The sequence below is a fragment of the Staurois parvus genome, unplaced genomic scaffold (genome assembly GCF_062004578.1).
Source record: "Staurois parvus isolate SC_StPar_1 unplaced genomic scaffold, SC_StPar_1.0 ptg000636l, whole genome shotgun sequence".
Lineage (NCBI taxonomy): Eukaryota > Metazoa > Chordata > Amphibia > Anura > Ranidae > Staurois > Staurois parvus.
The window spans coordinates 8,364,340-8,380,452 of NW_028318432.1; the positions used below are offsets into that span (position 1 = coordinate 8,364,340).

General features: G+C 41.6%; 2 protein-coding genes across 2 annotated transcripts in view; both read right to left on the bottom strand.

Annotated features, from left to right (window-relative positions):
• The window catches only part of PRTFDC1 (phosphoribosyl transferase domain containing 1), a 57,307-nt gene extending 41,758 nt beyond the window's left edge, over positions 1 to 15,549 (bottom strand). The window contains exons 1-2 of the mRNA XM_089693779.1: positions 15,428 to 15,549; positions 6,250 to 6,327 (exon numbers count right to left, since the gene is read on the bottom strand). Coding sequence (XP_089549905.1) covers positions 6,250 to 6,300 — 51 coding nt within the window. The 5' untranslated portion in view covers positions 6,301 to 6,327; positions 15,428 to 15,549. The remainder of the gene's footprint in view (positions 1 to 6,249; positions 6,328 to 15,427) is intronic.
• Positions 1 to 16,113, bottom strand: part of ENKUR (enkurin, TRPC channel interacting protein) — a 300,940-nt gene that overhangs the window by 256,275 nt on the left and 28,552 nt on the right. The gene's annotated exons all lie outside the window — the stretch shown is intronic.

Genomic DNA, 16,113 nt, shown 5'->3' on the forward strand with positions numbered 1-16,113 from the left:
ACACAGTCTCTGATTATCTACAAAATCCCTGGGGTTCAATTTTCTTTTGGTATTGCTATTTGGGATGTGGGTTTATATTAGGGTTGGTCTCTTGCTCCCATTCACGCTCCATGTACACGGGGTGTTTTGATAACGCTGGTAACGTTAGCTGCGTAAAGTCACATTAAAAACGTGAGTTTTCCAGCTTTTTTTAGTGATTTTGCATTACCGTTTAGCGGCATTTTACCGTGTCTAGCTGTGTTTTTCCGCGTTTGTGGTTTTTAGCATTTTTTGGTCCAAAAATGCTGGTTTGTGGCATTTTACCGCATTTTTCAGTGTTAGAGCGTTTTTACAGCTAAAAAACTCCTCTAGAAATCCATTAGTCCTGGTTTTTTTTTCCAGCCAAAAAACATCCCTGCCACAAAACGTTGATTACAGTCTATGTGTGCATGGACACATAGGATAACATGCTGGGGGGTTTACTGCCTGTAGAAAAAAACATCAAAAGCCAAAAACAGCCGCTGTAAAAACGTTCAGTGTGCATGAGGACTCATTTTTACATGATAAAGGTATGTTCAATACCCCAATACACTAGTGTGACACAGGCCCTTAATATTTATTTGAAAAAATTCAGCGAGCGTAGCTGAATGGCTTCTCTTCTACAGTAAACAAGCAGGTTACTAATTTCAAACAAAGCTCGCTAAATCCCTAACATGAACATGGTTGACCTACACAAGATTAGTTCTCAACAAAACTGGCAAACCCAACCCTCATAGTCTTTCCCTCTTTTCCCAGGGTAGCCCATTAAGCCAATTCTGAAAATTTTGTGACACTGAAATAAAAAGGTGAAAAAAAGGCCACTGCTTAGGAATAGCCTGAACTTGTCTGCTATCATTGTTTTTGGAAGGGTACGCTGCTCTCAATAATATTTGGCAGACGCTCATAGTAAAACTGGGCATGAGTCCTGAGTATTTGCTGAAGGTTCGCGTATTTGTATTCTGGCTTCCTTCCTATGTATACATAAGGTTCAGTTTTTTTTAAAGACTCAGGACATCATACCCTAAAGTAGCTATAGACACCGGCTCATTTACCCGATAATTGTGTATGGGCATGCTTGCTTTGAAATGATAATTGGTAAATTAAATATGTCATTGATACCAGAGCATGTTGGGACATTTGTCTATCAAAAGCTAATTTGCATTTGTTAGACAGCTTATGTGTCAGGACTTCTTTTGAAGGCAAGTTCTGGAAGGGAGGGAAAACCAGTCTCACTACTTCATCATATACATAAAACACTTAAAAAATACCTAAAGTCAAACCATTGTTAAAATTTTGGATAGTGTAGGGAATGGTTACCCCCCCTCCCCCACATCATCAGTGTCTTTTTTGTCATTTGTGACTTATTTTTGAGTATTCCCCTCTCTTCCAGGAGACACAACGTGAAGTGAGAGGAAATCTCCCCAACGTGGGCTAATACACTTATATGGCCAGTACACACGATAAGAAAATCGGATGAAAATTTCCGTAAGAGGAACGATCAGTCCATTATTTGTATAGTGCTTTCTGCAGCCAGTGTTCGAACTAAAAATCCCGAAGGTGCAATCTAGAAAAATTTTATCGTAAATTAACACAATGTCCAATTTTCATTCAGTGTGTACAGTATTCATAGTAAAAAATGTGAATACAAAATACTTTGTTCCTGGTTACATCATGGTGCACACCTTCAAGGAAAAATGTGACGATCGTTTGTTAGATTTTCTTATAGTGTGTACTAAGCTTTAGTTGTCACTGGAAGTGGTGTCCCCATTGGAAGATTTCCACTTTACTACTGTGTAGGCAGGTTATGTGATGTTATTCCTGTTAATGTCTTGTCTCTTTAATGTGTGGCTGGTGCATACAGGGAGTTAGAGTGATACTAATCCCACAACACTAAAATCAGTCTGTATATGCAGTAAAGCATGCTTGTTATACTCACTGTGGACCCTAAAGGGTTAACCCTCCACATTGTGTAAAAAGGATGTTTGATCCTATCTTTTCTGATCCTCCCCTTCTTCTACTGTCCCCAGTCCATCTGCTGATAGAAAAGAGCCTTGGAGGCAAACTGCACATACTTAGTTAGGTATGTACAGTACTGCTAGAGAGTTTTTTTGTCTTGGGAGAGAGCATGCGATCAGCATAGGGCCAATCAGCACCTTTCAGACAGTGGGTCAGGGGTCCTGCAGCCTCATAGGACAATCAGGGGAGAATGAAAACTCCTCCTACACGCTTTAATCAGTGCTCTGCTGGACACTGATAGAAGTCACAAGACTGCTGTAACTGCTGATGAGAAAAGGTATTTATCAGTTTATATTTACGATAATAATTGCATTTCCATGTTCTGTGTACTGTGGGAGACCAGATAGAGTGAATGCAGGGTCCTGGGTTTTGTAACACTTTAATGTAATTGTGTGACATGTCTTCCCTTGTATTGTAATTGTGTGACATGTCTTCCCTTGTATTGTAATTGTGTGACATGTCTTCGCTTGTATTTCAAGAGACTATACAGTATATACAGGGAAAGTGGACCTCATGGTGCAGGCTGGTGTGGGGACCAGTGTACCATGTAACTCTTGCTATATGCAGCATTACCCTTCAGTGAGACCTGATTATAGCTAACCAGGTGGATAGACTTGTGTATGGACTTGCCTAACTTTCAGGTAGGTATGGGCAGCAACACTAGGGAAACAGCACAGCCAAACCAATGCACAGCCAAAGCAATACACAGCCAAGGTAATACACAGCCAAATGTAGTATAAAGTGTAATTGCTTATGTAAAGGAACTATTCTGTGATAGGTTACTACCTCAATTGTGTTCTGCAAATTGATCCAGTAAAGTAGCAATAGGTAGAGTTCTTGTTCAAAGAAGAAGTTGCCTTGTATCGGTTACTTAAAGTGGGAGTAAGAGCACTATGAATATGTGTGCTCGTGTTGTATCCAAAAGAACAAAAAACAGTAAGTTAAAGCCAAAGGTAAACAAAAGAAAGAGAGCAGGGCGGCAGCTTAGTGTATGGTTAAAACAACACTTTAATTCCATTTCTCACTTACATCTGAAAGACCTGTAGACTGCTCCAGGTGTCAGAGTGGTGGTGCGATATACAGCTCACCGCAATCTGGATGGACTGATAGGGCTGCAGGGGACAAGCAAGGACCCGCTGCAAGATGGTAAAGCGGCGGCATCTCTCCTCTCACGGCACTAATAGGAAGGCAAACAGGAGAACGCGGCAGGCTGTGTGGGGGTGGACTGCAACGCATTTCCAAGGTCCTACCTCCTTTATCAAGCTTGATATCTGTAGGAGTCTATTCATCACTAACAGCGGAGGGACTAGTCTGGCACTGCCAAATAAGTTAAAATTTCCGCAGAGCATTGCGATGGTGAGCCGTTCCCTCAGTAGGAGAGAGTTAGAAACATAGAAAAGGGACAGCAGAAAAAGATCCAACTAGTCCATCGAGTCTGCTCATTTTTTTGTTGGTTTTTTTTTGTGTTTTTTTTTTGGGGGGGGTTGTTTTTCTTTTGTTTGTTTTTTTGTTTTTTTACTTTTTTGAGTATAGATCTATGCTTGTCCCAGGCAAGTTTGAAGATAATTAGTGTTGACTGGCTCACTACCTCTGCTGGGAGTTTATTCCAAGCATCAACTATTCTTTCAGTAAAATAGTACTTTCTGAGATTAGTTTTGATCTTTCCTCCAGTTACTTTAAGGTCATGTCTTGATTTTGGTTTCATATAGAAAATTCTGCCCTCCTGAATCTTATTCACCCCCTTGAGTTAAAGGTTTCAGTCATGTCTTCCCTTTCCCTTCTTTCCTCCAGACTGTACATGTTAAGTTCCTGAAGCTATCCCCCAGACCTTTCACCATTTTTGTTACCCGTCTCTGGACTTGTTATATCTTATCAATATCTTTTTGTAAGTGAGGTCTCCAGAACTGGACACAGTATTCTAAATGAGGTCTAACTAAAGATCTATGTAGGGGAATCAGGACCTCCTTCCTCCTGCTGGTGACCCCTCTATTTAACATAATCCACCAATTGCTTCCTAGTAGGTGTTGTGGGGAACATCCATCTAGTAACACTTTAATGGCAGGGTATGGAGACAACTCAAGATTTAGGGTTTTCTCACGCTCAGTATGGGTGACAATGTTTTCCAAGGGAATTAGTGAAGGTGAATTTCCCTAGAGGGGATCAGACAGCAATAAAAGCCTGACAGGGGTTTAAACCTTCCCCACTTCATGCAAAACTAAAAGAAAAAAGTTTAGGCTTTAGATTCTTCTTCTTAGATTCCACTTCTAAGGCCCATTCACTTCAAGCAGAACATTTTCTTGCTAATAAATATTTTGTGTAAGTTAGCCTGTTCAAAACGAATGGGCTTTAACGGAACCCAAAACATGAAAATAGAGGTCCTGATGAATTTATTATCGGTGCATTGTACTACAATGCACATTGCATTTGGGTGTGCCAAGGTGTGGCAAGCGTTGAGAGAGAGCAAAAACGCACACATAGGAGTCGATTTACTAAAGGTAAATAGGCTGTGCGCTGCAAGTGCAGTTGCGTTAGATTTGAGACAAAGCTCTGAAATGAGACGAAGCTCTGCTGATTTCTTTCATCCAATCATGTGCAAGAAAAAAAAGCTGTTTTTTATAATTTTTCTTGCATGTTCCCCTCAGATCTCAAACAACTGCACTTGCAGTGCATAGCCTTTAGTAAATCAACCCCATAGTGTTTTACTACGCATAACTTCAATACAAAAGTGTGTATGGACCCTAACAGTTTAAAACTGCTAACACATAATGGAGAATTCCACTTTCATGCAAAAAGCAAAAATGTGCATTTATTTATTTATTTGCATTGAGCCTGCAAAGCATTGTAACCAAAATCAATGGATTATTGGTACAATTCTGTAGAATTCTCCTTTAGTTCCTGGTCCATACAGAGGTATGAATATTCAACTTCGGAGCTGGAGGAGTTATCAATGGTCCACAAGTGTAGTGAATGCATTTGCCGCAGTGGCAGACGGGCCTTTAGCTTTTCCATTCAAACTGAATGACGTGGCTGTCCAGGCACAGCCATGCCAACTTTGAAATTTGACAGGAGCCTACAGCCTATGGGGAGAACACAGCAACTCTATAAACCAGGGGGCCAGGTTGGGCTGTGCATGCTGACCATGTTTCATGTTACACCCAGGGGTGGACTGACCATTTGGAAACTCGGGCACTCGGTCAGTAGGGGGCCCCATGAGATGCCCCTGGTACCTTTTTCATAGGCTTTTTTGAGTTTGGGCCAGGACACAGGGGCCCCATGATCCCCTATTGCCCGGGGGCCCCATGAGTTGTCAGTCCACCCCTGGTTACACCCTAAATATCAGTACAAGGTCTGAAATATGGAGTTTATTTATTTTATGAACTTATATAGCACCATCAATTTATGCAGTGCTTTACATGCATACAGTATATTGCACATTCACATCAGTCCCTAACCCTCAAGGGGCGTATAATCTAAGGTCCCTAACTCACATTCATACATACACATACTAGGGCCAATTTAGACAGGAGCCAATTAACCTACCAGCATGTCTTTGGGGTGTGGGAGAAAACCAGAATACCCGGGGGAAACCCACGCAAGCACAGGGAGAACATGTAAACTCCAGGCAGGTGGTGCCATGGTTGGGATTTGAACCAGCAACCCTAGCACTGCCATGTGGAAGTGCTAACTATTAAGCCACTGTGCTGCCATTAGTCTATAATCCTATTTCTACACAATTCTAACTTTTAACCTAACCCTATACCATAACTCACACTAATGATGGCTACACGCACTTTAATTTTTTCTCTGATTGATGTAGGATATGATCAAATAGCCATAACTTCCCCCTTCAACCAATTTAGCATTTTGCAACAATCAACAGCACTGATATACTTTTTTCATGAATACTATGGTATTTTGATGAATCAGTTTATAAGATCACATCATGGAAAGAGAGATGCAATCAATAATTCACATTTGTAAGTTTTGATCGTATCTTAAAGTGTAAGTAGACTTCTTTTTGCATATTTTACCTACAAGCCTTTAATAAGCTCAGGCACTGTGCAGACATGTAGTAAAAATAGGGCTTTGAGAATTGTGAGTGCCCCTGTCCACATTGTACTGTAGCCATGGTTGCCTGGAAGCCAAATTCCAATTCATGTCAGTTTTAGGGTAATAGTAATACAATAATGCAGAAAATAAACCTGTACTATTTACCACCATTCCACGATGTTTAGCATAGTAATCCTGGGATTGGTTTTCATCCATTTAATTTCAGAAGAGGACTTGGCACAACTGTGGAAGGAAAAAGCAGAGACATGTGAGATTTGTTGTAGCAAAAAACAGGACAATACATTTTTGCAAGGACTTTTATTCTGCTTTTAAAAGAATGGGGTTAAAAAAAAATTATACTTTCCAAGGTTGATGCAATATCGGTCCAATGCTGCATCTGTCCCCGCTGCCTCTAAGCATGAGAACTCAGCAATCACATGATTGCTGAGTTCTCACCACTGCTGTGAGCAGAGAATAGTGACTATCAGTCACCGCTGTCTGCTCTGCCCCCCCTACCCTTGTGCTCACTTAACTGAGCTGTGGAGGAGATGGGGGTGACTGGCTCAGGCTCTCAGCAGCTTGCTGACAAGCTGACCCAGGTGCCACCCACACCTCGGGGTGGATTCCGACTATATGTTCACGTCCCTTCCCCAGCCTGGACTGGCTCTGTAATGTCAGCTGACAGCGAGCTTCAGCCCGCTGTCAGTTGAAAACGGTCACAGAAGTGCAGAACAAACTGCACTCCTGTGATCCATAGAAGTATAGCCAAAAGAGCTTTGGCTGTACTTCTCCTATAAAGTCAAAGTTTATTAACCTAAAATGAGGAACTTCACTCATGCCCATGTGTAGCTCTAGTCTGTAGCAAACTCTAGACTGCAGCACAGGCCAGGCTGTCACTGAAAATGTCATACATGCTGCAGCCATTCCTGCACAGCCAGTGCTGCAGCTGTTCTGCCTCTCCTTGTCTGCCATTGATGAGAGGAGAGGAAGAGAGAGAGAGGAAGAGAGAGAGAGAGACAGAGCACTGAACTGTCAGGAACGATAAATCAGGCAGATAGAAAGTGCAGTTAAAATCACACCTTTAATGAAATAGCAAAAATAACAGTTCAGGACCATAGTCAAAACAGAAGCCAGGGATTGAATGCCAGAGCAGGTAATCAGACGAGCCAGGGACAGGAAACCAAAAATCAGGAACAGGAATCCTAAGAGAAGTCAGCCAAACTGAGTAGTACACAGGAACACTCTGGAGATCATAGACCACACAAGGGCAAGGAGGAAATAAGCTAAGGCACAGGAGAGCCACTCTGCTGCCCTACTCCTATGTGACTCGGTCGGCAAGCAGTTAATGCTCATGAATCTGTTAAATCGTACACAGCATCTCCAGTTCTTCCAAAGAAGACACTAAGCCTTCACAGCAGTAAAGCTGCCTGGAATTCAGTATTAGGCCTCATGCACACTGAAGCTGTCAAACTCTTGTTTAACAGGCATTTGATGTTTTATTTTTCTGCCTCTAAATGCCCCTCTATGCACACATAGGCAAATATGAGCAGATATCTGAATGCACCAAAATCACGTTCAAGAAAGGAGTTTTAGTGCAGAAAAAACACCTGACATGCCTAAACGTGTGTAAATATGTCTAAACATGCTTAAACACTAGTTGCATTTAGTGCTTGAGCATTCATTCATTTCAATGGCTAATAAGTTAACATTCTGGCCAATTAAATCAATAAACAGCCAAAAGCTTGATTAATCTGAACATGTCTACAGCATGTAAACAAGTTTGGAAAACAGAAGGAAGACATTCAGCAGAGCCTAGTGTGCATGAAACCTTAAAGTGGAACTTTAAGTAAAAATTAAAAATTGGTGGACAGGCATGATTTGTAATGCAAAAGAGACATGCTTTGTCTCTTCTACATTAAAGCTACCTACCTGCCTGTCCACCCCTGTACAGTGAGCCACGCAGGTACAGCTCACTGTTCAAATTTGGCAATGCCAAATTTGATGGAACTCCTGCGCATGCGTGGGAGTGACATCATCCCTGCCCGACCAATGATAGCGGCTTCTGGACCGAGGTGAGTATTGTTTGGCTTTAATATACCAGAACCTCAATGGCCAAAGGCCCTGGCATTGGACTGTTGGATGGGAGAGAGGCCGAGACAATTGGCACATATGAAAGCCTAACTAGATGCTCCATCTGCATGAAGAGACAACTTTATGAGGTGGCAAAGGACATCTTTAGCACAAAATATTTCTGGTAAACTACACAAACCTCGTCACATATGCATTGTTGCAGACAGAAAAAACAAACAAACAGATATATGCAAAACATATTTATTCATACATCTTTAACAGTCACCCCCCCCCCCCACTAAAACACAACAATGGCTGTAAAAACAGCTGTACTGCACATCGATGAACAGAACACAGAAATGGGAGTTCTTCAAAAAGACTGTATGTGAACACACAGCAAAATATATTCCCATAGGCAACAAGTTTAAACGGCTAAAAATCAAACCCATGTTGCTTACGTCCAAAGTTAAAAAAAACTATAGATAAAAAGAAAAGAGCTTTTATTAAATATAAAAATGAAGGAACATTATCATTGTTTAAACATTACAAAGAATATAACAGAATATGCAAAAATTGAAATGAACAACAGACTGAAAAAGATAGCAGGAGCAACCCCCAAAAATTCTTCAAATATATTAATAGTAAAAAGGTCCGGTCCGAGCATGCAGGCCCTTTACAAAATAATCTAGAGTGGGTGACTGGGGACAAAGAGAAGGCAAATTTATTAAATCCCTTCTTCAGCTCTGTGTATACAAAGGAGCATGGGGGAGCTCTTGTCCATAATGGACATGGTATTGACACAGCTCCAGATGATCCCCATTGGCTCACAATTGATATGATCCAAAAATATTTAGACAGAATAAAGGTGAACAAAGCACCTGGACCGGATGGCATACACCCACGGGTCCTTAAAGAATTGAGCTCTGCCATTTCAAAGCCGTTGTTTCTAATTTTTAGGGACTCTTTATTGACTGGCATAGTACCACTGGATTGGCGTAAGGCCAATGTGGTGCCAATATTTAAAAAGGGGTCAAAATCATTACCAAGTAATTATAGACCTGTTAGTATAACTTCTATAGTTGGGAAGATACTGGAGAGTTTAATAACAGACCACATAGATGAGTTCTTGCTGTAAAAAAATATTTTAAGCAACAGACAGCATGGATTCATGAAAGACAGAAGTTGTCAAACAAATCTGATTTCTTTTTATGAGGAGGTGAGCAAAACCTTGGACAGAGGGGTGGCGGTGGACGTGGTATACTTGGACAGAGGGGTGGCGGTGGACGTGGTATACTTGGACAGAGGGGTGGCGGTGGTATACTTGGACAGAGGATTACTTGGATTTTGCAAGCATTTGACACAGTTCCCCACACACAGCTAATGTGTAAGGTAAAGTCTACGGGCTTGAAAAAATCCATATGTAAGTGGATAGAAAACTGGCTAAAAGATCGTATTCAGAGAGTAGTGGTTAATGATTCATACTCTGAATGGTCTAGGGTTGTCAGTGGTGTACCCCAAGGTACAGCGTTGGGACCCTTACTTTTTAATATATTTATAAACAATATAGGGTCTGGGATTAAAAATCCCATTTCAGTCTTTGCAGATGACAACAAGCTGTGCAGTGGAATAACGTCCTTACAGGATGTCTCCAATTTACAAGCCGACCTCAATGCACTGTTTAATTGGGCAACTATGTGGCAAATGAGGTTTAATGTTGATAAATGTAAGGTTCTGCACTTGGGGGCTAAGAATATGCATGCATCATACATACTGGGGGGAGTACAACTGGGGGAATCAATGGTGGAGAAGGATCTGGGGGCTCTGGTAGATCAGAAGCTCTGTGTTACATATTCCTGACCCCTGCATTCTGTACACAGGGCTATATGTTGCATATTCCTGAGCACAAGGGACACTTCACATTGAATGTAAGTACTGTCCCTTTTGGGTTTTTTTTTCTGCACCCTGTGTGATATGCACTTCTCCCAACTGCACAATACACACTCCTGGGTCCTGTACTTTGTATGTTACACATTCCAGAGCTATTTGCTGTGTGTGATACGCAGTTTTAAGCCTTAACCTAATACATTTGGCACCACTATACGTCTCTCCTCTAAGGAAGGTGTGGCTGGTGGCAGAGTTTGGGTGTGGTTGGGGGTGGGGAGTTGGGCAGGGAGGGTGAGTTCCTGCACCTTTTCTCTGAGAAAAAAAGCCCTGCCTTCATGCATTCTAAGCATGAAGGTTAAAAACCTTCTGTGTGTAGCAGCCCCATGACACTTACTCCTGATTGGCTGAGGCAGCAGTGGGTGGTTGAATGGACATGCAGAGCAGTGGCTCGGGAGTGCGCCTACTGGGTGCTCCCATAGCAAGCTGCATGCTGAGGGGGCACCCGACAGTTTCAAAGATACATAGTTAGTCTGGCTGAAAAAGACAAAAGTCCATCCAGTTCAACCATTAAAAAAAAAGTTATAATCCTATACCCACAGTTGATCCAGAGGAAGGCAAAAAAAACCAGCAAAGCATGATCCAATTTGCTCCTGCAGGGAAAAGAATTTCCTTCCTGATCCCCCGAGAGGCAATCGGATATTCCCTGGATCAACTTTACCTATAAATGTTAGTATCCAGTTATATTCTGTGTATCTAAGAAAGAATCCAGGACTTTTTTGAAGCAATCCACTGAGCTGGCCAGAACCAACTCTTGAGGGAGTCTAATTCTACATTTTCACAGCTCTCACTGTGAAGAAACCTTTCCATGTTTGGAAATTAAATTTCTTTTCCTTCAGAAAAAAAAGAGTACCTTCTTGTCCTCTGTGATGACCTCAGGGTGAATAGCTCTACACCGAGTTCACTATATGAACCACTGATGTATTTATACATGTTGATCATATCGCCCCTTAATCTCCTCTTCTCAAGAGAGAATAAATTCAGTTCCTCTAATCTTTCCTCATAGCTGAGCTCCTCCATGCCTCTTATCAGTTTAGTTGCCCTTCTCTGTACTTTCTCCAGTTCCCCAATGTTCTTTTTGTGAATTGGTGCCCAAAACTGAACTGCGTATTCCAGATGAGGTTTTACTAATGATTTGTACAGGGGTAGAATTATATCTCTCTCTCTGGAGTCTACAGGAAACAGGAGCGGGACCTGAGGAGGATCTGGGCAAAACCATTACACAGAGTAGGTAAGCATGACATGTTTGTTATTTAAAAAAAATACTTTAGTATCACTTTACCCAGTAACCAAGGGGGGAGCCAGTACTGAGACCCTGTAGGAGCAGTCTGAGGGAAAGACCTACCACTGGCCCTTGTAGTAAAACAGCACAAAGCCACTGGATTCTTCAGCTTGGATCAGTACTCACAATTACCCATGTCACCCACCTCCCAGCTCCTAGCAGGCACTTTTTCAGTAGGTTCTCCAGACCAAATCCTTAGCTCCAGAAGTAATTAGAAATAGGCTCTGCTATAGCTGGGACCTCGATGAACATCAGCAGACTCCAGCAGGACTGTTTTACAAGGGGAAGCAGCTACCGAAACTGGAAACCTCTCCAGCAGGACAAGAACAGGACTGCTCCAGGCCTGAGAAAATGTATGCTTCCCTCCAGCAATCTACTGGGCACACCTCCCCAGGTATTGGCTGAAGTACCATAAATATTCAAGCTACCACCTATCGAATAAAGTATAACTAAAGCAGGGGCGGACTGACCATTCGGTTGCTCAGGCACTGCCCGAGGGCCCAGGGTCAGTAGGGGGCCCCATGAGATGCCCCTGGTACCTTTTTCATAGGTTTTTTTGAGTTTGGGCAAGGACACAGGGGCCCCATGATCCCCTATTGCCCAGGGGCCCCATGAGTTGTCAGTCTGCCCCTGTGCACAGCTGAACCAGTTTCTAGAACCAGAAACTAGTCAAACATAAAATGGATTCAGGTGTTTTCAGGGAGAATAGACTGCATGTCTGGGCCACCTTTGAGATTTATTTAGTATGCCTAGAGGAGAGCCCCGTGAGTTGTCAGTCCAACCCTGAACTAAAGGCAAAACTTTTTATTAAATTTTGGATAGAATGCACAGGGAGTAGAGTGCCTGTCAGTTTTTATTGCTGCCTGTGTCCCTGTTAGGGAGATTCACCCTCTCTTTTTGTCCTGTTTAGCATTATCACTGAAAGTGAAAGTAAAAGAAAATCCCAAATTTTGGGTTGTCTTCAAAAAAGTAATAGAAAAGAAATCTTCCAATGGGGACACTAGTTCTGGTGATCTGGAATTCCCAAGGAATTCCTTTAATTTGATGGTATTTCCTCTCACTTCCTGTTTGGCTATGGGACAGGAAGTGAAGGGAAGTCTCCGAAATAGGACACAGATGGCAAAAAAAACCTGACAGGGGTTATAACCCTCCCTTGTTCTATCTAAAATCAAAAGTTTTGCTTATAGTTCTATTTTTTAAGGTTTATCGTCTGCAATACAATAATCAATGGAGATTGGCGACCCCCCTCTGAGGACGTGTTTGTACACGATACGCATCAGGAGGAGCCACACCATGCCGTGACGCAATGTGCAGCTCCAGGGGCCATCTTTAAATACTAGATGGTCAGTCACACTGCTGTCTGCTTTTATACCTTACCTATTTGATGGATCAGTAATAAAGTTACATATTACCTACTACAATATGGGAGTATTCTTGTTCCCACCCCTGGGGGAGTGCTTTAAACCCACAGACCTACCATCCCAGGACGGGCTACCACCCTCTACGGATATCTGGTGATATATTACCATTCCTGGAAGGAACAAGGATACCCCAGTACCTGTCTTACTATTTCTACATCTGATGAACCATCCCTTAGAGGGAAGACCTTTCAGCTTCAGGCCCCACCAGATGACATCTGGATTTATTGTATAAGGCACAATTAATATGCGCGTCCGGTGAGTGTGTATTACCTACACCACTATAGCACCGTTTCCGGATCGAGATTCACCAAAGTCACCTTACTGGAACTTTTTAAACATTTATTTGATTATTTATCTATTTATTTTATTTATTTATTTATTTATTATATTCCCTCTAATTGGGATATATATAAGTTGGTTTTACTGTTTTTTTGGACACTGCATTTGAGTATTTTTTAGCGCTGCATGATCCTTTTTCAGTTATTCATATTTTATGGTGTTATTGATACCCATTTGTGTGCATAGCCGCTCTTTCTTGCTTTTTTCAGGTGCTCGCTTTTCCCTTTATAATCAATGGAGTCTGTTTTTGAACATGTATTGTGTATTGTGTACTCTGTATTGTGTACAGTGGTTTTTCATGGCTGTTTATCAACACAGAATGCTATGCAAAGTGTTATATCTTTAAAACATGGTTTGATAGAATTTGTTACTTATATGGAAAAACAATGTTCAGGCTGCCCATTTGATTTTCCCAGCCCTCTACGTTCTGGAGGCCTCCAGAATGCAAGGGAAAACAATGAAGCCTGTGAACTCTAGAACAGCCCAAAGAAATCAATAGCTGTTTCAATGATTGTAGAGGAGCCAGAAATAATTAAATGTACCATTCATCTTAGCAACCTTCCTAGGGGGGTGCTGCAGTTAAAGTGGTCCAAGCTGGACCAATGTAATTATGTATAAAATATCCATACCTGGAATTTATTGTTAGTCTGTTACTTCTATTTATACAGTTTACAGATTTGTATTTTTTATGCATTTAGCACTTTTAGCAGTTCTAAATTATGAGGGTATAGGATTTCATCTCCAAATACGTGTTTACACTTGGGGAACAAAAGGAAAAGAGGTTGCTCCACCTCTCCCCACTCCCCTTATCTCTCTCCCACCCCAATCCCTTCCCCCTCCCCCTTCCCTTTTTTTCCCTTTCTCTCTCTCTCTCCCTTTTCTTTTTCTTCCCTCTTCTCTATTTTTTTCTCTGTTCCCATCATATGCTAGCTCTAGGCCTTCTTCATCTGAACCCTCTTTGCATAGGAGGAGTTCCTCCTTCTAGGCCCACATCTAAATGAGCAGACACCACCTCCTGAACGCCTATTCCTACTTCCCTCCTATGCAGGAATGAGCCTCCAGACTTAGCCTAACATTTTGTTAATTAACACATATGTCTAACGTACTTCCTATGTGGTACCGTGGGTTCTCTATGGATGTTGAGACCCATAGCTATTCATAAGCCTCTTGACAAATACTTTGAATTTCGAAGTTGATGCTTTACATAAAGCTTTGTTTGTCATATTTGGAACTTGTAACATGTTCTAATTATTGTAATAAAAATTGTAGGAACAAAAAAGAAAATAAATTGTTATTTGTAAATGTAAAATTAAACAGTTGCTTTGGTCACCAAAACAGACCCAAACATTAATGCTAACTAATTTGCACAAAGAATGCAATTGGATTTAAGAACTTCATTTCCGCTTACGATAGGCCCTGCCCCCTCTTTGGATCTGCTATCTAGAAGTGTATGGCGCATACGCAGATGTGTTGAAGGACTCTGGACAACCTTCAGGACCCAGCAAAGACTTGTGGCTTAACTGCACACGCACAAGGGATTTTCTGCACATAGGTGAACATGCCTAGATGCGGGGACCTGCATACCTTTGGCTTCTGCGCACGTGCACAGATCTCTCCAGGGCCCAAAGCCCTATGGCAAATCTGCTCATGTGAAGATTCCAGCAGCGTGCATGTACATGCACTGTAATAGGCAGGGATATACAGGATCATTTTCGCCTAGGCAAAAAAAAGTCAGCAGCACTTTATTTTTGGATCTAATTGTAGGAGAGGGAAGGGGGCGGAGTCAGGTGCAAAGTTGTTTTACTGGGTGAAGCTCCACTTTAATTAAAGATCTCCACATGTATTTTCTATGAAGTGCCATATGTATTTAACTGCACTGAAGATGATTGAGCATGAATGAAGGTTTACTTCATTAGAACCACTGCTGTGGGAGAAAGAAGGCCGAAGAAGATTTTGGGCCAAAGAATTGTCAGGCAGGAACTATGTAGTTATTTTTTTACTATCATTCTTAATGTTATATAATACAGGGCAAATAAAAACATGTAATGGGGCTCCTGGGCCATACTATCGTTCGGTATACTGTTTCTTAAAAACTTTGAATGTCTCTCTGTGACTTCACTCCAAGATGTCAGTTATGGCCACAATCATAAAGATCCATGAGCTCCAGCTGCAGAATAACACATGTTCTCATCAGAAAACCAAAAACTAGTCCAACTTATCTATCTGTACAACGACCTATATATATAGCAAGGGTCCTCTAACCTTGATTACCCCCCACACCCCAGCTCACCTCCGTGTGGCTTCCTGGCTGAAGAGTAGTAGAGAAAAGAGAGGGAACAGGCTCAGTCCTAATACTGGCTGGGGAAAGAGGGCTGTGCTGAAAGACATTGCTTGTTTTCTCTGCAATCTGCTGGCATAATGTGAGACTTGTGATAACTCTTTCTTCCCCAGACTGGAATGCAGACATATTAGTTTCGTAATCTGAGCCTTGGTTTGGCTGTGCGTGAAATTGGGGATACAGTGTGTGTCTCATTCACTAAGTTCTCTGTTTTTAACAAGAGAGATCACTTCATTTAAAAAAATCTTTACAGTGCATCTAAAACCCAAATTTTATTTTTAAGTTTTCTTCTTTTTTTTCTGAGTGGGGGGAAAGGTGAAATTTGAATACAACTGGGGGATGGTTAGTAACTCTGAAGTTTTCATTGCTGCTCAGTAATTCCCTAGTAACCATTGTCACTAAAACGGAAAGAAATAGAAATTTCATGTTGTTATAGGGACAGAAATTAAGGGAAAGTCTACCAATGGTTCCAGAGTCAAAAAGTCATGAAGGTGTGAATTCAAGGTTCAGGAGGGCAGTATTTTCAAAATGAAGCTAAGATCAAGAACACGGGGACATTACCTCAAACTAGCCACAGGAAAGTTCAAAGCTTATCTTAGATAGTTTTATTTTACCAAAAGAGTAGTTGATGCTTGGAA